The following is a 24256-nucleotide window of genomic DNA, read 5'->3' as shown; positions in this document are numbered from 1 at the left end:
AACAGCTGCAAAAATTATGTTAAAGAATGTTAACATCAAATTATGTCACAAGAAATCAAATGCTCTACATCTATCATCATGAATATGGCAATGTACTTTTTTAGAATAATCACAATTTCTGCCAAAGCAAAACAATGAATCTCAATGATCTACAATGGAACTAGGCAACATTTTAAGCTCTGAATGGCATGAGGTGGCTTTTAAAACACTTTGAAAGTACACCCACACCAAAAGAAATTTGAGAAAATATAACAACTTGCGAACAATAAGCAAACAAATAATTGGACAGAAGTGTTCATTAAAAGCAAAGCATAAAACAGACCCGAATATACCTTCTATACACTGCTTGTTATATTGCGAAATGGTACAAATTGCGTTTGAGATTTCATTAAATAAACAAGTGCATTTACATGCACACCAGTATGCTTATAACCATCAAAAATCACCTTATTTAAGAAAACCGACAATGCAAGAAACCTGCATTTACATGAAATGTTAAATCGTCTGATTATTCTCTACTTTTGACGTCAAAACATAAACAGGCATGCGTGCAACACTTGTGCACATTGTAAAAAATGTTTACATGCAGATCAAAATCAGGGCAAAGGGCAAAAATATATATGTGCTGATCGTTTTTTGCTTAAACCGTTTATGATCTTACCCAAATAAAGGAAAAACCTTTAAGGCGACATGTCCTAATACATTGTTGGCTTATGATTGATAATTGGTGTAAGATCGTGCATGTAAATGTGCTCAATAAAAGTTAGTGTTAGAGTTAGTGGGCCACCAATTTTTCTTAAGGGGGCCGTAGTATTCTTAAAGCCCAAAGTATACTTCGGTCAGACGCGAACACGGAGCGTCAGCATACAGGACGTGTGACACAAATCTTGTCATAAGTAGTGCGCGAGCACTGTACGCGCGCAGCCCGATTTTTCGAACCGCACATCTTTGACCGCGCAGAATGCGCATCCACCTGGAGTTATTTACACTAATTAGTGGGTCCACAAGGTGGCAAAACTTACATTTTTACATTACAGCCATAGCTGTAATGAAGAAGTGCTAGAAGATGTAATCGCCGCCAAACAATAGGAGATGAAGGTAAAAATAACAACAGTGGATGTACCAATCAAGAGCGTGTGTGTGATAAGGTCTGGAGATACCTGAAGGAATATAAAGACATCTTTATAGGTCTAAACTCAAGAAGAGAAAGTCCGGTGTCTAATAGTAGTCATAGCATGCATGCGCCAACTGCCTGCGTATATGCGCAAACAGTTATATTGAGTGTTTGCGTCAAAATGGATGTATACACGGGGTTTAAGTTTGGGAACCTCCAGAGTAGAGCGAGGACAAGAGGGTGTAAAGGGATCGGAAAACAACACAAGCCGGCCTCAAACTTGCATCTCCCACATGAGCACCATAGCTAAATGTGCCGAATCGTGCACACTAACCACTAGGCCGTTCTTCCAAGCCAATAAGTACAAAACAGCGCAAAACAACTGGAAAATCAATCCAAGCTTTGCAGTTAAATGAAAAACTGGCATGTTCCTGAACCCTCCACATATTTACGATGGTTTATATTTGCCCACAGTGCACCTTCAGGCCGGGCGAGACGTTCCATCATCCTTAACCATGCTCTCCATCCTTATTCTCCTTGAGAGCCCGCTGGCTTTAGCAGTCGACTAAAAGATCTCCTGGAGAACAACCAGACAAGCTGCCAGCAGGCTGTTCAAATATTTACCACTGGATAACATTTCTATCACGACTTTCCTTCTGCAGCATCATTAATGGGTTTGTTTTCCTACTACCTACGACTGTTTGCTTTCACAGCCGCTTAAACGTGCTTCAAATTTGAGTACACACATCAGGTACACACCTCCATTCGCGTTCCACAGACAAATGAATTACGCAGGAGTCTCAATGTGACAGGGCTGCCTTTACTGTTCATTAAAGTGCAGCCTTTTTGCTCATGGGGCTTTGATGGTTGTAAATCTATAAATTGTAGACTGAAGGAAAAGGAATCACAACCTCTATAGGCAGACATCTAATCCTTCTAATTTTCTACCCAATTAAAGTATGTTCACATTGACATTTATTTAATCTCTCTTATTTAGTAAAGTACAAGAGTCACAAATCCCATGTTTTTTTGTTGCGAGAAGAACCACTTGATAAGTTATTGTAGGTAAATTCTGATCTAACATTAAAAAAGAAAGAAAAATAGCTAGTTCTGTACACATTAAATCTTTGTATCCGCTTAAAATAGTGATTTTGTCCTTTACAACCTCAGAGGTCTTGAACTTCAACTGTATCCAAAATTAGGTTGTTTACATGGACACCAGAAGGCAGTTTATTGTGAGAAAGCTGCTTAAGACATGAAAGCAGTGTTTGTGTATACATGCAATGTGTGAGCGGGCATACTCTTTACCCCCGTATACGGCTCAAGGGGCGGTCACACTACACTTTGCTCTCCATTCACTCCCATTCAAATGCATGCAAATGTGTGAGACCAGAAAAGCAAGCTCACGCAAAGAAATTTTGTATGACGCTGTGTACCAAAGTTCAAGTTTGGTGAACTCTGAACTGCGAATCAGCATGACAAGAGGACGCGTGACCAATAGAAGATCAAAACCTCCCTGACCTCTTGGCTCCATTCAAAGGATACATATTTCAAAGCTGTGATTTTTTATTGTTACTGGAAAGTGAGTAGACGGTATATTTTAACATGTTTATTATAATATTTTTTTGTTATTTGTGAAGTGTTATTTACTAAAACCAGAAGCTCCCCTATGTGACATCATATCCTGGTCTGTTGTGATGTCCGGAAAAAATTAGCATGCTCAAAGCCTAGTGTGACCGCCCCTTTAGTCAGAAAACAGCTTTCTCCACAGCAACTGAATTTTATTAAATTCCCATATCGCTGGTGTAAATAATGAAAATGGGATCCTAGGGCAACTTTGCAATTTTTTGTTCTCCGTTGCTTTGCTTCATTTCAAGATATCCCACAGTTGCTGTTATGTTTGTTTCCTTAACTCTCCATTGCGACCTGACGCGGCATTGCGCTGCAATAGCGTAGTTACCCTCTTCCGTCATACTCCAGGATATCCCCAGCGCACTAATACGCACATGCGCACTGTTCAAAAACCTGTAAGTTTATATGTCCACATATGCCACATTCTCCGGCAGAAACCTACTGTAGGTGTTTTAAACCGCTTTTTCTTAATCCCTAAAATGGAGTAAGGTAAACAGAGTTCACGTTTACATGACTTTTCAGAACACCACTTTCTGCAAAAACCCTGGAATAAACCGTTTTCTTAATTGCATGTAAATGGGGTCAGTTAAAATCATACAAATGTCATAATTTTGACATAATCTGTTGATTTGATATCCCATTCATTGAAGTAAAGTAACCTTTATAATTGTATGTACCAAAAACATAGCTAGCTAGTCCCTACTGAGTGATATCAATTTAGAATAAATTTACAACAATTTATTGCAACCCTGTTACCCATTCTGGTGTATAAAAAAATAAAAAAATAAATAAATAAATAAAATTATTGTATACATTTTGCCACAGTCACCATTCACTTTCAATGTTTGGAAAAAAGATGCAATAAATGTGAATGGTGATAAACGATATCCAACATTTAAAATCATACAACAATGTCATAACTGTGACATAATATGTTGTATTTCTATTCATTTAACTGTAGTAAAAAAGCAATCTAGAATTTCAATCACCAAAAGTGTAAAAACTAGCTAGTACCTAGAGACTGATATCTTAACTTAGGCCACATCCACACAAATATGTTTTTATTTGAAAACACATTCATTTTGCTATGTTTATGCCTCTCATCCACACTGGAACAGCGTTTTCCTCCACCAAAAACAGACTTTTAAAAACGCGTTCCATAACTGCAAACTTTAGAAAATAATGGCGTTAGGAAACTGAAAATGGAGATTTTAAACTGAATCGGATGAGTGTGGTTGTGACCTTAAATTTGCAAACCCGTTACTTCCAAACCCATTACGGCAAAGTTGTATTTTTTATTTGTTTATTATTATTATTTTTATTTTTTTGCCTCAGTCACCATTCCCTTTTATAGTATGGAAAACAGATATAATGAAAGTGAATAGGGACTTAGGCCAACATTATGCCTTACATCTCTTTTTGCGTCCCGTGGAGGAAAGTCATACGGATTTGGAACAACATCAGGGTGAGTAAATAATGACAAATTTCATTGTTAGGTGAACTTTCCATTTAAAGTAATCTTCAGTATGTATGTACATATAATTCTCCTGTCAGCACAAGCAGCTGTCAGTGCCTGACATGAACCTGCGATCAGTGAAGTGCAATTGTGCTTATCTAATCTTGTTCTGCCTTGTAGCCTTTGCTCTGACTTACGTAAGGAATAATTGATGACAGACTATTGAATTGTTGAAAAATAATGCACACCCGAGGTGGTAATGCGGTCACGATGCGCAGCGGTAGCACGGTGCTTTCCACTATAGCTATGTGAGGATGATTAGGGCGAAATACATTGAAACATTAAATGTTATTTCAGATAATAGAAATTGGTGAATTGATCAATTAATTGTTGCGGGGGTGCCGCTCTATTTGTTGGTCCACTCGTGTCTCAGAGTGTGTGTGTGTGAGCGTGTAAGTGCGGGGGAGACAAGTGAGCGCGAGGGCTCTTTTTTAACCTAAATTGAAATAAATGTAGGATATTTTTGACATTGTTTTGACATTATTTTGTTGTGGTAGCTGTAGGGCTCTTTGAAATAACTGAAATAAACCGTTATGCGGTCAAGACCTGGAACTACTTCTTAGCCGTGCGTTTCCTTAAAAAAATAATTGCACACCTTAGAATGTCCAAGAACCAATCAGAATCAAGCATTTAACAGACCCGTGGTATAACTTTCAAATAAACCATAACTTAGTAATCCCAAATCTTACAAGCCCTTTAATTGCAGTTATTTATGAGTGCTTAAGTCAACATTTGCTGGATAATCTTACCACACACACCCTAAACATGTTTATACAACGCTCCTGTCTCCATCACAGATGGCTTCTTTGATTTAAAGATTTCTCCTCTCACAGAGATATCAAAGCCAACAGTGCATGCTCGGCAGAATCCCTGATACTTTAAGAAGTGCACAGACCTTCCTGTCTGCTTCTCTCGCTCTTAACCTCCCTCCCACTTACACTGACAGAACAGCAAGACTAAGCTCAGAAGACATGACCAATCTGTTGACTTTCCTGTCATTGAAAACATCTTTTACCAAAGCACCATGCTGTTCGGGAATGGATTGGGAGTTTGGGAGTGTTAAATTCAGTCCTGTGTGTCAGCAGCTCTTTTCTGCTATGGGTTAATTTAGGTTGTCTGTCAAGTTTGGGTTGTCATTCATCCCTTAAATATAGTTTATGGGTTTTAGTCCATGTGTATTTGTCATCTATACATTAGTGTACTCCTAAACTTTGACAAAATTAGCTTTTAGCAGATATACGCATTTACAGTGACAATAATAATTAGGGCTGAATTGATTAGTCGGCATAATCGACAATGTCGACAATAAAAAATCATTTAATGTAACATGAGATCACATTAAACTCTAATGATGGCGCACGAGAGCAGTACTGCAGCTCTCGGCTGACTGAGGAGAGTAAAAATTACACAGCTCACAGTTCAGATACACTCTAAACTTTCCAAACAGCTTCAGGTGATGTAGATCGCAAATTATGAGGGAATTATAATGCAAAAATACAAAATAAGTAAATACAGAAGCACTCTCGTTGTGGAATAAGTGGAGCTGGAGCTGCCACTTCACTGAAGCAAAACTTGGGTGTCGAGCGTCTTTAAAGGAAACACCACGGCATTACATCTTTAATGCAGTTATCTTTAATGCATTATAGCTTTAATAAAGTTAAAATAATATGGAAGCAGTTCACGTAAATAACTATAAACTCTGAAAATGTTGTATTTCTTTGCGGTCAGCGCCTCTTTTATGAGTTGTACAAATGTCCTGATCTAAGGGGGAGAGACTGAAACTGAATCCGTCTGATGCACACTCTGGCGCGGGGACGCTCGTCCCTCGAGTGAGCGCTTGCTGCAGCTAGAGTATAACGTGATGGCTCGCGACTTATTGAATCATAATAAATATCACTGTGCATTTCTTATCGTGAAGAAAATTAGCAATACGCAGCTTTAATAAGTATAACCAAGTGAAAAAAATACACATATATTTAAGATACATTCTCTTTAAGCAAGTCTAAATATCCTATATGTTGCTTCTCAAGTAAATGTATCTTGTTTTAGGGATTTTTAGACAATTTTAAATGGAAAACAAGACAAAAACAATTGATAACAATAGGATTTTTTGCAGTGAATTTCTTTACTGAATTAAACTTACTAAAAAGTATTTTTTCCATTTAATTCAGTGAATGACATTTAGAGGGATTATTAAAAGATGATTTTGTCCTCTTTATTGTTAGTAAGCATGTTTAATACAGCCTTTTAAGTCAGGACACAAGCTGTATAATCAGTTAAGAGCTAATGATTAATCAATGCAATAATCACTGAATAGTCGAATAATCGTTAGATTAATCGATTATAAAAATAATAGTTAGTTGCAGCCCTAATAATAATATCCCTCCCCTTGCAACCGACCAGCATGTAGCAAATCATTAGCCAATCAATTCACAGCCTACTAGCCATTTAAAAAATAATATGTTATGAGCCCTTTAATATGTCCTGTCTAATCTTCCTGTTTTAGTATTAAATGCAGAAACACAGGACAGTAAAGGGTCTTTAAAGTCAACATGAAATGGCATTCACAACCCTGTTGTACTTTTGTAATGTGTAGAAAACCCCATATTTCTGAGTGAATTTAATGAGCAGGATATTCAATGAGGAAAAAAAAAAAAACATACAACGGTATGTGGAGGCTGAAGTTCAAGTTCACACTCAGGAGCATTTCAATGTAGCCCAAAGGTAACGCTTCTTTTTCCGAGTCTCTCATTATTTGTTATTGTTGGCAAATTGTGCACATTAAGACTATTTACATGTATTAAGAAAATGAACTGGGTCAATTCGGACTTTTCATTTTGACTTCAAATGTTGTTTTTTCTACAATACAGGGCTCCAAACTGCGACTAAAATGGTCGCAAATGCGACCAAAAATAATTGATTGTGACAACAATTTAAAATCTAGTCTCCACTGGCGACAGTCAGGTTGTGTGCGTTCATATGTGGTTTCGTCAGATATCATCTTGTGAGTTATTGAATACATTTTTAGAACACGCACAGCCAGTGTGCCTCGCGCAGCTTTTCCCCCGTTCTGTTTCTGATGAGCTCGCTGCACTGCACCTAACAACAAACCCAGCGCGAGAGAGTCGGGGACAAATGATTATTTGAACCGGATCTTTTTGATGAATCACCAGAAAAGAACTGAGGGTTTGAACTCAGGAGCTCAGGTTAGCAGTTTGAATCAGATTCACTTTCTCAGCAAATCAGCCGTCAGTGAGCTCACAACTGGGAGCGCAGACATAATATATGTATATATATATATATATATATATATATATATATATATATATATATATATATATATATATATATATATACACACACACACACACACACACACACACACACACACACACACACACACACACACACACGCACACTGGTGGCCAAAAGTTTGGAATAATGTAAAGATATTGCTCTTATGGAAAAAAATTGGTATTTTTATTCACCAAAGTGGCATTCAACTGATCACAATGTATAGTCAGGACATAAATAACGTGAAAAATTACAATTTGAAAAAAAATGTTCAGAACTTCTTAAACTACTTCAAAGAGTTCTCATCAAAAAATCCTCCACGTGCAGCAATGACAGCTTTGCAGATCCTTGGCATTCTAGCTGTCAGTTTGTCCAGATACTCAGGTGACATTTCACCCCACACTTCCTGTAGCACTTGCCATAGATGTGGCTGTCTTGTTGGGCACTTCTCACGCACCTTACAGTCTAGCTGATCCCACGAATGCACAATGGGGTTAAGATCCATAACACTCTTTTACAATTATCTGTTGTCCAATGTCTGTGTTTCTTTGCCCACTCTAACCTTTTCTTTTTGTTTTTCTGTTTCAAAGGTGTCTTTTTCTTTGCAATTCTTTCCATAAGGCCTGTACCCCTGCGTCTTCTCTTTACTGTTGTACATGAAAGGTGTTGAGTGGGTAGAATTCAATGAAGCTGTCAGCTGAGGATGTGTGAGGCATCTATTTCTCAAACTAGAGACTCTGATGTACTTATCCTCGTTTAGTTGTACATCTGGCCTTCCACATCTCTTTCTGTCCTCGTTAGAGCCAGTTGTACTTTGTCTTTGAAGACTGTTGTGTACACCACACCTTTGTATGAAATCTCAATTTCAAGCATTGTATAGCCTTCATTCCTCAAAACAATGATTGACTGACGAGTTTCTAGAGAAAGCTGTTTCTTTTTTTGCCATTTTTGACCTAATATTGACCTTAAGACATGCCAGTCTAATGCATACTGTGGCAACTCAAATAAAAACACAAAGACAATGTTAAGCTTCACTTAAACCAAATAGCTTTCAACTGTGTTTGATATAATGGCAAGTGATTTTCTAGTACCAAGTTAGCAATTTATCATGATTACTCAAGGATAAGTTGTTGGAGTGATGGCTGCTGGAAATGGGGCCTGTCTAGATTTGATCAAAAATATATATTTTTTTCAAATAGTGATGGTGCTGTTTTTTACATCAGTAATGTCCTAACTATACTTTGTGATCAGTTGAATGCCACATTGGTGAATTAAAGTACCAATTTCCTTCCAAAACAACAAAATCTGTTCATTATTCCAAACTTTTGGCCGCCTGTGTGTGTGTGTGTGTGTGTATATATATATATATATATATATATATATATATATATATATATATATATATATGTATATATGTATATATATACAGGTGCATCTCAATAAATTAGAATGTCGGGGAAAAGTTCATTTATTTCAGTAATACAACTCAAATTGTGAAACTCGTGTATTAAATAAATTCAATGCACACAGACTGAAGTAGTTTAAGTCTTTGGTTCTTTTAATTGTGATGATTTTGGCTCACATTTAACAAAAACCCACCAATTCACTATCTCAACAAATTAGAATATGGTGACATGCCAATCAGCTAATCAACTCAAAACACCTGCAAAGGTTTCCTGAGCCATCAAAATGGTCTCTCAGTTTGGTTCACTAGGCTACACAATCATGGGGAAGACTGCTGATCTGACAGTTGTCCAGAAGACAATCATTGACACCCTTCACAAGGAGGGTAAGCCACAAACATTCATTGCCAAAGAAGCTGGCTGTTCACAGAGTGCTGTATCCAAGCATGTTAACAGAAAGTTGAGTGGAAGGAAATAGTGTGGAAGAAAAAGATGCACAACCAACCGAGAGAACCGCAGCCTTATGATTGTCAAGCAAAATCGATTCAAGAATTTGGGTGAACTTCCAAGGAATGGACTGAGGCTGGGGTCAAGGCATCAAGAGCCACCACACACAGACATGTCAAGGAATTTGGCTACAGTTGTCGTATTCCTCTTGTTAAGCCACTCCTGAACCACAGACAACGTCAGAGGCGTCTTACCTGGGCTAAGGAGAAGAAGAACTGGACTGTTGCCCAGTGGTCCAAAGTCCTCTTTTCAGATGAGAGCAAGTTTTGTATTTCATTTGGAAACCAAGGTCCTAGAGTCTGGAGGAAGGGTGGAGAAGCTCATAGCCCAAGCTGCTTGAAGTCCAGTGTTAAGTTTCCACAGTCTGTGATGATTTGGGGTGCAATGTCATCTGCTGGTGTTGGTCCATTGTGTTTTTTGAAAACCAAAGTCACTGCACCCGTTTACCAAGAAATTTTGGAGCACTTCATGCTTCCTTCTGCTGACCAGCTTTTTAAAAATGCTGATTTCATTTTCCAGCAGGATTTGGCACCTGCCCACACTGCCAAAAGCACCAAAAGTTGGTTAAATGACCATGGTGTTGGTGTGCTTGACTGGCCAGCAAACTCGCCAGACCTGAACCCCATAGAGAATCTATGCGGTATTGTCAAGAGGAAAATGAGAAACAAGAGACCAAAAAATGCAGATGAGCTGAAGGCCACTGTCAAAGAAACCTGGGCTTCCATACCACCTCAGCAGTGCCACAAACTGATCACCTCCATGCCACGCTGAATTGAGGCAGTAATTAAAGCAAAAGGAGCCCCTACCAAGTATTGAGTACATATACAGTAAATGAACATACTTTCCAGAAGGCCAACAATTCACTAAACATGTTTTTTTTATTGGTCTTATGATGTATTCTAATTTGTTGAGATAGTGAATTGGTGGGTTTTTGTTAAATGTGAGCCAAAATCATCACAATTAAAAGAACCAAAGACTTAAACTACTTCAGTCTGTGTGCATTTAATTTATTTAATACACGAGTTTCACAGTTTGAGTTGAATTACTGAAATAAATGAACTTTTCCACGACATTCTAATTTATTGAGATGCACCTGTATATATATATATATATATATATATATATATATATATATATATATATATATATATATACACACACACACACACACACAGTTGTGCTCAAAATTTTGCATACCCTGGCATAAATTGTGAATTTGTCATTGATTATGAAAATATGACTGATCATGAAAAAAAAAAAGTTTCACAAAAAAACTGTCTTTTATTTAAGATTAGTGATCATATGAAGCCATTTATTATCACATAGTTGTTCAGCTCCTTTTTAAATCACAATGATAACAGAAATCACCCAAATGGCCCTGATCAAAAGTTTACATACCCTTGAATGTTTGGCCTTGTTACAGACACACAAGGTGACACACACAGGTTTAAATGGCAATTAAAGGTTAATTTCCCACACCTGTGGCTTTTTAAATTGCAGATTTAATTGTCTGTGTATAAGTAGTCAATGAGTTTGTTAGCTCTCATGTGGATGCACTGAGCAGGCTAGATACTGAGCCATGGGGAGCAGAAAAGAACTGTCAAAAGACCTGCATAACAAGGTAATGGAACTTTATAAAGATAGAAAAGGATATAAAAAGATATCCAAAGCCTTGAAAATGCCAGTCAGTACTGTTCAATCACTTATTAAGAAGTGGAAAATTCGGGGATCTCTTGATACCAAGCCAAGGTCAGGTAGACCAAGAAAGATTTCAGCCACAACTGCCAGAAGAATTGTTCAGGATACAAAGAAAAACCCACAGGTAACCTCAGGAGAAATACAGGCTGCTCTGGAAAAAGATGGTGTGGTTGTTTCAAGGAGCACAATACGACGATACTTGAACATATATGTGTGTATATATATATATAAAAATCAAGCTTTTGACAACTGAGGGACTTGTACACAACTATTACACAAGGTGCAAACATTCATTGATGCTCAAGACAACACACTACTATATGCATACTATACTTTATGTAAATATCTGTAATGTAGATTCTGAAGAGCAGTACTAAATAAAATAAAAATCCTTTTACTTCTTATATTTGTATAAATTATGAAAAGGGTGTGAACATTTATGAGACAAAAGGGAATGCAAACTTATCTTCTCAACTATATATACCGTTTATTAAATCTTCGATGAATGGGTTATCAGCTGACTTCTTTTTCATCTGCTTTCTATTTTGTTTCTAAACAGCAATCTAAATCGAGAAAATGTTTGATTTGGCTACTAAAAACAGCCATTTGGCTCCTTAATGTTTCAGTTTAGCCAATGGCTCCAAAGTCATTTTTTTAGTCTGGATTCCTGCAATATTACATAGCTGCCCAATAAATCTTCATTGTATAATTTGAGGTAGCCAACTTGCTTGGAGATAAAATGTGAAAAGATCCACTTGCTTTCAATGTGGCTGCAGCAGGGATTCTCATAATGAGGAGAAAGCACTGCAGGGTTTATATTGGTCAGGTATCCACCTTTTTCACAGGCAGCGAAATTACCCATTATGCTTAGCGCGCTCATCCAATGCGGATGCAACGGACTTCCGCTTCGCAACTTACTCCCATTAACAAGCACTATAATATCACTAACGACAGTCAAAAATGGAAGAACAGTCTGTGTTTACTTAATGTAAATCACTTTCTCACTAATGTCTGCATATGGACATTAGGTTTCGACGGCAATCCCGAATAGATGAGAACACAATCACACACACATTTGCATGGTAAAGTTACTGGACTCCAGCACTCGCTGCACACGCCCTGTTTGTATGTGTGCGTGTGTGCGTGTGTGTGTGTGTGAAAGAGAGAGAGACACAGACATACAGCACGCAGAGAGAGAGAATCCACGAATATGAGGCGCTAGATTTCATTGCGTTTCTTGTTGTGCACTTCAGTATGAAAACAGCCAAATCCCAGACATTTAGGGAATCTAGAAATCCAACCGGATGCTTTATTAAGGTTCAAAAAAAAAAAAAAGAGGACATGTCCGTGAAAAGAGGGTGTATGTTCATCATAGTTTCTATTTAAAAATATCCCTATTTATGGCATTATTTCTGCATTAACAAGTGCCGCCTTCTCACACACTCTGCAGTGACAGAGAATTAGTTTAATGCAACCTCTGATTATTACATCTGGTTTGACTCGAAATGTTTCAGCATTGGCAGCTTTTGCAGGGGCTTATTGTTGTGACATTCATTTTACAGTAGTTTTTATGCCACCTGTAGTTGTTATAAAACCATATAACAGCTCATATTCATCCAGAGCCTCCGCTGCTCGCAATCACCAGTAACGTTAGTCTAGCTGATAACAAGAACAACTAAGCGGAAGAGTGGAGCATCCGAAAGGAAGTCTCTTGCTGTAATGGCGCCGCCCATGGAGAAGTCAGGAAAAAGGTGGATAGGTCAGGAGTTTAGTCTTGACCCTTGATCTGAGCCCTTGGTGGCTTGGAAGAGAGATTAGAGTTTAAAGGAGAAGTGTGCGATTTAAATTTTTTTTTTTTTATATAATTTCTCTTATACCAGTTTAATGAGCAGAGACAACTATAAGTAAGCCATTCATAAGATGAGTTCCCCCAAAAAGTGTGAACACTATGGCACTTTCAAAGCATTGCATTGTTTGTCAGAGTATCCCAACCAGCCCAACCCAAAAAAACACTGCTTTAACCAATGGAGCGAGTCTGACCAATGGAAGATGGGAGGAGTGTTTGGGAAACCTGATTGAAAACAACCATTATTTTTCTAATTTTGTTTGGTGGCACAGAAATTTCAAACTGGGAAAGAGAGAAACACAGAAAGACTTACCAGACTGGAAAATGCAAGCTACATCTTTCACTGCACTTGTGATCAGAGAGAAATGGCGATAGAGCGGGTAACACAAAGCCCTCCTGCCGAAAGACACCAGCACGTCTTGTACTGAGTGATAAGTCTGTAACACACACACACACACACTCTGCTCCAGATCTGTCTATGCATATTATATCAATAATTTTCAACTCCACTAGTAATTACAGCAATTTGCTCTAATTATACCCAATGACTTTCTTGACTAGGTCAACTCTTAAACACCTTGGCAAGCGGCTAGCTTAATTGCAGGCAGTGTTCAATCGCAAGCCTCTGAGCTCTTCGTCGTTTAGGCATACACATTCAAGTGCTTATGAAAAAAAAAAAAAACATATGCCTTTCTTCTCTCTCTCTCTCTCTCTCTCTCTCTCTCTCACTCTCTCCTTCTTTTAATGTTTCCACCTGCCCACTCTCCCTCCCCTCTGCTCTTCTCTCAGCAGCTTGTTAAGAATGTACCCGGAGTCATTCTAGCTTGTCATCATAGCTCATGTACTCCCCCAGGCTATTAAACACTGGTGTAAATAAGCCTGCTGAGGGTGGGGGGGGTGCTTGAAAGTCTCATGGAGCAGTGCTGGCCAGGAGTTTACATTGGTTAGGCAAAGCAGAGGGTGGGAGAGGAAGAGAAATGAAGGTGACTGAGAGAGCAAGAGAGTAGGTGACAATAATACGGTGTTAAGGATAAACTAGATTTGCATTTCCTGTAGGAAACACCTGGGCTTGCAATATGGCAAATAATAGTGTTAAAGTGATAGTTCACCCAAAAATGAAAATTCTGTCATCATTTACCCTCATGTTGTTCCAAACCTGTATGACTTTCATTTTTCCATGGAATACAAAAGGAAATATTAGGCAGAATGTTATGGACTGATGGTTGCAGTCACCATTCACTTTCATTGTACAGAAAAAAAGTAGCATTAACATTCTTCAAAATGTTTCCTCTTGTTCCACACTAGAAAGTTATATGGGTTTGAACTTTGAAACAAAATGAGGGTGAGCAAATAATGACAGCATTTTTATTTTAGGGTGAACTATCCCTTTAAAAGTTTAGGTAAGCTTCAGTTTTAGGCTTTTAGTTCTGGTTCTAGTTCAGATTAGTAAACTTAAATCTTACTTTTTTTAAATATATAATTTATTAAAGCAGTTCAGGATGAATTAATCAGAGACTGTGAAGAAGAAAGAAGAGGGAGGGAGGAAGGAAGAAGAGAAGCAGAAGGAAAAAGAAGGGGGGAAATGGAGGAGGAGGAAGAATAGGGAGTAAGGAGGAGGAGTAAGGAAGGAGGTAGAGGAATAAGAAGGAAGGAAAGAAGGAAGAGGAGTGAGGGAAGGAGGAAGAAAAAGAAGGATTAGGAAGACAAAGGGAGGAGGAGGAGGAAGGAAAAGGAGGAGAATGAAAAAGGACAAGGAAGAAGGAAGGAGGAAGAATGAGGAGAAAGAATAAGGAAGAAGGTGAAGGAAAAAGAGGAAGGTGGAAAAAAGAATATGGAGGAGCAGGAGTAAGGAAGGAGGTAGAAGAATAAGAAGGAAGGAAAGAAGGGAGAGGATGGAGGGAAGGAGGGAAAAGAGGAGGAAGAATGAAGAAGGAAAAGGAGGAAGAATGAAGAAGAGGGAGGAAGAAGGAAGGAAAGAACAAGAAGGGAAAAGAGGGAGGATGGAGGAGGAGGAATAAAGGAGGTAGAAGAATAAGAAGAAAGGAAAGAAGGAAGAGGAGGAAGAAGACAAAGGAAGGAGGAGGGAGGAGGAGGAAGAATGAAAAAGAGGGAGGCAGAAGGAAGAATAAGAGGGAAAGAAGGAAGAAGAGGGAGGGAAGGAGGAAGAAAAAGGACAAGGAGGAGGAAGACAAAGGAAGGAGGAAAAAGGAATAAGAATGAAGAAGGATAAAGAAGGAAGGAGGAAGAATCAAGGAGGAAGGAGAAAAAAGGAGGAAGAATGAAGAATAGGAAGACAAAGGAAGAATGAAGAAAAAGGAGGAGAAAAAAAAGTAGGAAGAGGAGAAAGAAGGGGGAAAGGGGTAGAAGAATATGGAGGAACAAGGAGGAAGACGAAGAGGGAAAAAGTCCAGAAAGTTTGAGAAATATCAATATAGTGCTGCCTTGCAAGCACTGTGAAAGAGGAAACAGTGAAAAAGACGAGGGGGCAGTGCGTGTGTGTGCGTGTGGTGAGAGCAGGCAGTCGGAGGATGTCATTACCAGCCTTCCATAATCAGTATTGCACTGGAGTGCTGGCTCTCAGTGCTGAGCTGGGAGAGGTGTCGAGTTACGTGCCCTCATTGTCACACTCGCCATGGAAATGTGGGGGATTAGGGACTGCTTTAAAGGTTTGTAATACACAAAAGGTTGTAGTTCTTTAACCTACTGGTTTTTTAAATATCTGTCAGTTAACTGATGGGACCCTGGACAATGATATCGTATCCTGTTGTACAAATATTTCTGAAGTCTGAAAATAAATCTGAAATAATTTCATATGCTTAAAATCTAATGTGACCATCCTTTAGGTCTGAGGTTAGGGGTTCTTTAGGGTTAGGGTTAACATTCTTTATTAACCAATCATTGCCAGATTTTAGGGCTAGGTTTGTGTTAGGTTTAGGGCTGTGATTGTTTTATAGGAATGTTGTTCCAAGACCAACATAGGATACTGATCCAAGAACACATCCCACTTGCGTAAATTATGTCACGCTCAGTGCAGATGTGAGCCTGTGATCTAGAACAGGATCTAGGATCAGGTTCCTCTCCATTCATAATGATCCTAGACACAAGCTGAGTTTTTCTGATATCTAGTTTTTTTTAAAAGCATGGTTCATTGAGCCAGAGTTTCTATTGTATCTTGATGAATGAGATCATATGACGTGATTTATTGCTCCATACCTTTATATGACAGTTTTCAGTTCTTATACATGTGGGCCCTGCAAGTCAAGAATGTGCTCTCGGGTGCTTACTAGTTCATTCATTAATGAATTTAAGAGTGCATTCAAGGCCACGTTTTTTGTTACACTATCAAATGTATCACATACCTCCAGCCAGCTGAGAGTGCCGCTAAGCTTCCTGATGGTCCAGGCAGACTCTACCTGTGATTCACAACAGCATCGGTCAATTCAGTAATCAATGATTCTATGCACTACACAAAAATGTACAGTCTGGATGTCAATCACTATACCAGACAATACCAGACAACAACAGAGCCACAAAAAAACAGTCCAATGTCAACACAACCATGACTCACTCTCAACCTGTAAATTTTTGCACAGTTTAACATACACAGTTCAGTCTAAATTGTTAACATGGCCATTCTATTATATCAACCACTGCTCTGGATCCAATAACATGCACTAGCAAAATGGAGTAGATACTGATGACTAGAGAGTTAACTAGAGAAGTGGGTGGCTGATAGCCAATATATTGTTATATATAAGTAATACAATTTAACTTTATCTACAGCAAATGAGAGTGGAAACTGAGTGGTGGTGGCGTAGTGGGCTAAAGCACATAACTGGTAATCAGAAGGTTGCTAGTTTGATCCCCACAGCCACCACCATTGTGTCCTTGAGCAAGGCAATTTACTGCAAGTTGCTCCAGGGGGTACTGTCCCTGCAATAAGTGCACTGTAAGTTGCTTTGGATAAAAGCATCTGCCAAATGCAAAAATGTAAATATACTGTATGTTGAAGTTAGGAGTCAATCCAGCAGACATCATCACCACACTCAAGTACTACAGCTTCAGAAGCAGACTTTTACAAAAAAAAAAAAATAATTAAAAAAAATAAAAAACAACAACACAATTTTCATATTTTCATACTTCTGTTACAATTACTAGCATGTGCAGTGGCTTTCCAGTGAGATTCTTGGGAAGCATAGTCTGGAAAACATTATAGGAATGTTTTAACTTCCTGGAGGGTGAAAATGGCAGGATCCACAATCCTGACCACTTTCTAGCTGAGATATCTGCTGCAGTCAAGTGTAGGAATGGGAATCATAAGGAATTTAACGTTTCTGGTTCCATAACCATTCCACTAATGATTATTTTAGTATTTTTAGGTATCATCACATTAATTTAAGACTGCCTTTCAACTCACACCTCAGCTAAAACATAATTTCTTTTTCTGTGATGCTTTAAATTTAGCAGCGATGCAGCTGGATATTGATGCAGGAAACACTGTTAGACCCCATTACACCGGGTTTCAAGATGCGTCTCAGGTGATCCGATCACATGTGCTCAGGCGAGACACATCGCAGTTTACACCTGTTTGCTAAATGCGTCTCCTGTGACCACTTGTGTTCAGATTTGGAGTGGAAGATCTTTTGATTTCATAACGACAAACATCAATAACTGTTACTGTGTTACTACATGATATTAACCTTTTCACGAGTAGGATCTAAATTCCCCTGCAGTGCCCCCTGGAGTGAGTTGTTTTTGCATGGGACACTGCACAGCTGGTAGAGGTGGGCAGACTGTAGATGAGTTTAATTTTTATTTTTGATTTCTTGTTATAAAAAATTAATTAAATACTGTATATTATATAGTAAACATGTGAACAAATGGGTTATGTCTGCTGTACTGTATTTGTTTTATTTATTTCTTTTTTATAGCTGTAAAAAACAAATGAACAAATAATATCAGCAGTCCAGGTTGACTACATGCACTGTTTGACTTCTCAGACATTGTGTGTGTGAATGTGTGTGTGTGTGTGTGACAAGGGCTAATGTAAACAGACTTGGCTGCGTGCATCGGATTATCACGCTCGATCAGCATGTTTTCACTGCGAGTATACGCTGAGTATTTAAACTGTTATCGTGGTGCTTTTGTGATAGTTTGGCTGTCTGTTTCAGAAATCAATCATATTATATGCCTGAAAAGACTGTTTAAGTTGCTGTTTGTGTGAATGAAAACTGCATCTGCGACTAATAAACAGACGTGGCTGCGTGCATGGGAAGATCGCTTTTAGATACAGAATGATGGCTGTGCATATACAAGCTGTGAACTGTAATAGTGGCACTATGGTGACAATTAGGCTGTTTGTTAGATAAAATAAACATATTATGTGCTTGAAAAGACTCTTTGAGTAGCCGTTTGTTTGACACATGACAACCGCTACTAATGTAAACAAATGGCAGCACACATCGGAGGAAGACCACGTTTGATGTTTGACTGTGCGTATAAGAGCTGTAAACTTTTTATCGTGGTACTTTGGTGACGAGTTGGATGTATGTATATAAAATAAACTTATGTGGTTTAAAAGACTGTATGAGTAACTGTTTGAGCGAATATAAATTACAGACACTTGACCAGCGAAGCCTGTGTCGGTGCGAAAGCTGATTTGAATCTGGCAGCTTTTAACATAATTGGCTGTTGTAGAAACACATATGTGCGACGCTACTCTACGGGGCCCAGTTATTAACTGTTATGTGTGACCGTATGTATGAAAGTGTTTAAGCACAACAAAGTCAGAAAAGACAAAGAAAGTGCAGAAATAAATGGCTTGCTGTTTCTCCCAGATGCAGCTGAAAATTAATCTAAGCACAAACGCAATATTTCGAGCAGAAATATTCATTATTTTAGTGGATTTCCTGCATTAACCTGAGCTTCAGATGTTTGTGCTTCTCATCTGTTTCACTGCATGTTGATCATCAGACACACTGAAGAAAACCCATGAAGTTCTCATGCTTGTGCATGTATCTGCTTTTTCAATTTTTCTGATCAGACGGTTATTTCCTTTTAAAGTCAACCGGCAAAGTTTAAATTCTTGGTTTTGCGCAGCAGTTGATTGACAGGTGAGGGGTGGCGCTTCGCTGCCGTCCAGGTCGCATACAGGATGGATTGCATTTACGGACACCATTTTCATAGCTTTTATACTTCTGTTACAATTACTAGCATGTACAATTAGTACTGGTGCCGGAAAGACTGTTAGACCCCGTTTACACCTGGTATTAAGCATATACTGTTGGATGGATAGCGTTTACACCTCAAATGCAGTGTGGTCACATGCGTTTTTGACCGCATTCGTATGTGGTTTTTGTGATCGGATTTTAGACCCTATTTAGACCTGTATTTAGGTCTGACCACATGTGATCGGATCACCCAAAATGCATCTTAATACCAAGTGTTAACGGGGTCTTAAGAGTACTTTAGAGGTTTCATAAGAATGTGTAGAATATGTTGGAAAAAATATGCCCTTATAAAAGGGAAACTTGCCCCTGAAAATCAACTCCAGGTGGCAAATATCCCACATGAATTAAAATGTTAATTTCAGACACCGTTCCCAACCCTAGTCAAGTGTACACACTTACGTTGTGCTCTCCCTCTGTAGTGTGCACATCATAGACATATGCAAGTATGATGTCAACCAAACTAAGCCACACATGGAAGCATGCTTTTTTCTCCAGCAAGTATGAACGGTTTGTGAATTTCCTCATCTGCTCCTTTTCCTCCTCTGTAAAGGTTACTGCTGCAAGGAGAGACGAGAGAGAGAGAGAGAGAGAGAGAGAGAGAGAGAGAGAGAGAGAGAAAGAGAGAGAGAGTCATTCATGGCGTAGTTTATCAAGTTTCTGTATATTCCACTATCATGGGGAGTTACAGTCAAAGCCAATCTCCAACAAATCCTCCCCAAAAAACAAGTTAAACACAAGGCCCTAGCACGATATGATGGATGTCCCTGTTCCACAGAAAGCTTTGAGAAACAAAAGAAAAAAAACAGAATGTACAACGCAAATATTTTTAAATCAGTGCTGGAGATGACACACTGAAAATGTTTTGAAGCATGCGAGTAGTTACCACACAGGAAGAGCAAAGTTGCACTGTTTGATTGATGCCCTAAACAAACCTGATAATGCACCAGGGAGGAAGAAATAGAGGGGAGGAAGAGAGAGAAAGAGTGAGACAGAAATGGGCAAGTCAGCATTTTAGTGGCAGCTGAAACTGATCCCCTCCTTGGCTGCAGCGCTGCCCCGATAGAGGCCCTCATGTGCAGGCTTGCATGTCAACTCACACACACACACACACACACACACACACACACACACAAAGGGATAGTTCACCCCAAAATGAAAATTCTGTCATTTTCTCACCCTCATGTCGTTCCAAACCAGTATTTAATTTTCTGTGAAACACCTAAGGGAAATGTTAGGCAGAATGTCAGCCTCAGTCACCATTCACTTTCCTTATGGAAAAAACATGCAATGAAAGTGAATGGTGACTGAGGCTGTCAGTCCATAGCATACCTACCTAACATCTCCTTTTGTGTTCCACAGAAGAAGAAAAAAGTAATTCGGGTTTGGAATGACATGAGGATGAATATATGATGACAGAATTTTCCTTTTTGTGTGAACTATCCCTTTAAAAATATACACACAACTTAAAAGGCAGTGTTAGAGTTCTGGCTCTGACGGGAGCCGCTGGATTCCAGGGACATGATGTCGGAACAGCTCCCCCATTTTCTCTCTCTACCTGATTTACCCTCTAATGCAGCTGCCTCAGATTGGCAGGAAACACTAACTCCTGTGAGACCAAAATCAGGAGCCGTGGGAGTGAGGAGGGGGAGTTCAGCTCAGGATCTAAAGGCAAACACACACACAAGTGCTCACATTATTTTACCACAGAACAGCTCTCTTTTTTAAATATCAGAGTGCTTCTTTCCCCACTCACTCTTTTACAGATATTTTGTTCATTGTGCACAACCGAACTCTTAACTAACGTTTATAGAATATGGCTAAAAACAGGCTTCTCTTTTTCCATACAATAAAAGTGGTGACTGGCAGGTGTCAGGCTTTAAAAAATAATCATCATAAAATATAAACGTGGTCCATACAAGCTGTATGCTATATACCAAGTCTTTTACATACATATGATAGCTTCATGTGAGGAACAAACTGAAATGCAAGTAATTTAAAGGGATAGTTCGCTCAAAAATGAAAATTCTCTCAACATTCGCTCACACTCATGCCATTCCAGAAGTGTATGACTTTCTCTCTTCTGCTGAACACAAACAAAGATTTTTAGAACATCTAAGCTCTGTAGGCAATGCAAGTGAATTGTGGCCAGAACTTTTAAGGCCCAAAACGCAGCAGAAAAGTAATCCATAGGACCACAGTGGTTAAATCCATGTCTTGAGAAGTGATATGTTAGGTGTGGGTCAGAATTAGATACATTTTAAGTACTTTTTTACTTCTTTTGTTTACTTCTCATTCTTCGTGCATATCGCCACCTACTGGAGTCTTATGGATTATATTTATGCTGCCTTTATGTGCTTTATGGAGCTTCAAAGTTCTGGCCAATTAAGAGAACCAATTAAGTTGATGTCCAATTTCTTCATCTCCTCAAGTAAACTGGCCTTCCAGCAGAATATGGCACGAAAGTAACTGCCATTCTTGAGACTACAAAAACCTGATTTTGTGGTTTTAATAGCTAAAGTCTTCACAATTGTTTATCATTCAGCCAATGGTGCAATCTGCAATTACAACACCTGACACTACACAGGTGCCCAGACCACTAATACAAACAGTTATTGTAGTGAGACAGGAAGACTTGAATAATGAAGTGTGTGTGTGTGCATGCATAAACTAATTTGGTGTTGATCTCCGTTGGGACCTGGAGTGTGAAGATACCCGATACACATGGGAACACAAGTACATCAGCACATGTATAAACACACACTAAATAAAAGGAAAGAGGAAGAGAAAGGAAAGGAAGAACCAACAATCTTGAATTAGAATTCATATATTAAGCAATCAATGCAACAAAGGCATCCTATACGTGATCTCTATGAGCAAGTGAAAGAGACAGAAAGAAGGATCTTTTCTTTATGCATACTAGATGTAAACTGCATGAAGTATACTACTATATAATTACTTGGATCTATTACTGTTCCATGCGTTGGGCCTATGATGACTACTCGTAGATCAGAAAATATCAGTCTACAAACTGCAAGCCAGTTGTCAATGTCATTATAGTAACCAATAATGGCCAAGAATATTTGGAACAATTTAGAAAGCATGTCATTTACACAAGTTAAACATAGTTGACTAGTAGACAAATTATCTCGACAATTAGTCGATCAGCAAAAATGAGTAGTTGCAAAGGTTAAAAAAGTGGTAAAATTTGAAAACTGCTAAATATGAATTTTGATAAATAAAAATGTACTTATCAAAATTTTAATAAAAATATTAAATACATTTTTTTTTATAAAAAGGTACTCTAAAGATACCTCAGTAATAAAAAGAACACACACACACACACACACACAAACAAGCAACTAACAAAGCAATCCCTAAAGAGCAAAGGACCTAATTAACTTTAATGGCTTAATGAGCCAGATACAGTCAGGAAAACACTTCAAAAACTGGGAGGAGACGTCATTTTGGAACCGATTTTCAGCTGTGTGCATTTCAGCCAGGCTTTTCAGGACAGTCTGTCCAAGCAATTAGTAGCGGGAATGCACAATCTGACGGGAATACAGAGCGATATAGGCGTATAGAAGGAGCGTGTGCGCTTGTGTCTGCGTTTTGTAGCTGTAAGACATGCTGCTTGATTGATTGATGTCTGCTGACAGCAAAGACAGACAGCTGTTTTGGAACACACACATCCAGTAGATATCTTGAAATATCTCCATCTCTCTCTGTTTATACCTCTTTATCTTCCTCTTCTGTGATAGGATCAGCTGTGTAACCCTCGTTCCCCCTGCACTTATATATGCTTTCAGCTCAGAGTAATTTCCTCATTCAGTAATCAGGCACTGAGGAATTACCACACTGTTCTAATGATAAAGTGTGTGCTGGTGTAGAACACAATTGCTTCTTGGCTGTCTGTGTCACTTTGTCACACGTCAATAATCCACGCAATTTTAGGACAGACAGAGAGACAGATATGGACGAATAGATAGACAGACATGGACAAACAGACAGACAGACAGACATAGACGAATAGACAGACAGACAGACAGACATGGACGAATAGACAGACAGACAGACATGAACAGACAGACAGACAGACAGACATGGACAAAAAGACAGACAGACAGACATGGACGAATAGACAGACAGACATGGACAAACAGACATGGACAAATAGACAGACAGACATGGACAAATAGACATGGACGAATAGACAGACAGACACACATAGATAAATAGACAAGACAGACATGGACGAATAGACAGACAGACACACATAGACAAATAGACAAGACAGACATGGACGAATAGACAGACAGACACAGATGAATAGACAAGACAGACATGGACGAATAGACAGGCAGATAGACATTAACGAATAGACAGACAGACGGATAGATAGATAGATAAATATGGACGACTAGACAGACAGACTTGGACGGATGGAGAAATAGACAGAAAGAGAGATGGATGGATGGACATGGATGGGAAGAAAAAGAAAGAAATGCACAGAGACATAAGAAAGAAATGGACAGACAGACAAAAAGAAAGAAAGAAATGTACAAACAGACAAAAAGAAAGAAATGGACAGACAGACAAAAAGAAAGAAATGAGACGGACAGACAGATGAGAGAAAGGGACAGACAGACATACATAAGAAAGAAATGTACAGACAGACAAAAAGAAAGAAATGGACAGACAGACAAAAAGAAAGGGACAGACAGTCATAAGAAAGAAAGAAATGGACGGACAGACAAAAAGAAAGAAATGGATGGAAAGAAAGAAATGGACAGACAGACAGACAGATGAAAAGAAATGGACACAGACAGACAGACGAAAGAAAGAAATGGACAGACAGACAAAAAGAAAGAAATGGATGGACAGACAGACGAAAGAAAGAAATGGATGGACAGTCAAAAAGAAAGAAATGGATGGACAGACAGATGAAAGAAAGAAATGGACACAGACAGACAGACAGACGAAAGAAAGAAATGGACACAGACAGACAGACAGACGAAA

The 24256-nt window shown here is 38.7% G+C and overlaps 1 protein-coding gene across 4 annotated transcripts in view; it reads right to left on the bottom strand.

The window, feature by feature from the left end:
• Positions 1-24256, bottom strand: part of shq1 (SHQ1, H/ACA ribonucleoprotein assembly factor) — a 68533-nt gene that overhangs the window by 19849 nt on the left and 24428 nt on the right. For 3 of the 4 annotated variants that reach the window (XM_051705827.1, XM_051705828.1, XM_051705830.1), the window contains 3 exons: positions 19640-19797; positions 16370-16423; positions 13324-13447 (listed from right to left, as the gene is read on the bottom strand). In XM_051705827.1, coding sequence (XP_051561787.1) covers positions 13324-13447; positions 16370-16423; positions 19640-19797 — 336 coding nt within the window. The remainder of the gene's footprint in view (positions 1-13323; positions 13448-16369; positions 16424-19639; positions 19798-24256) is intronic. The other variant, XM_051705829.1, reaches the window with a different exon arrangement.

This window comes from Myxocyprinus asiaticus, chromosome 9, assembly GCF_019703515.2.
Source record: "Myxocyprinus asiaticus isolate MX2 ecotype Aquarium Trade chromosome 9, UBuf_Myxa_2, whole genome shotgun sequence".
NCBI lineage: Eukaryota > Metazoa > Chordata > Actinopteri > Cypriniformes > Catostomidae > Myxocyprinus > Myxocyprinus asiaticus.
The sequence above is the reverse complement of the archived record's forward strand: the minus strand, read 5'-3'. Positions and strand labels throughout refer to the sequence as shown.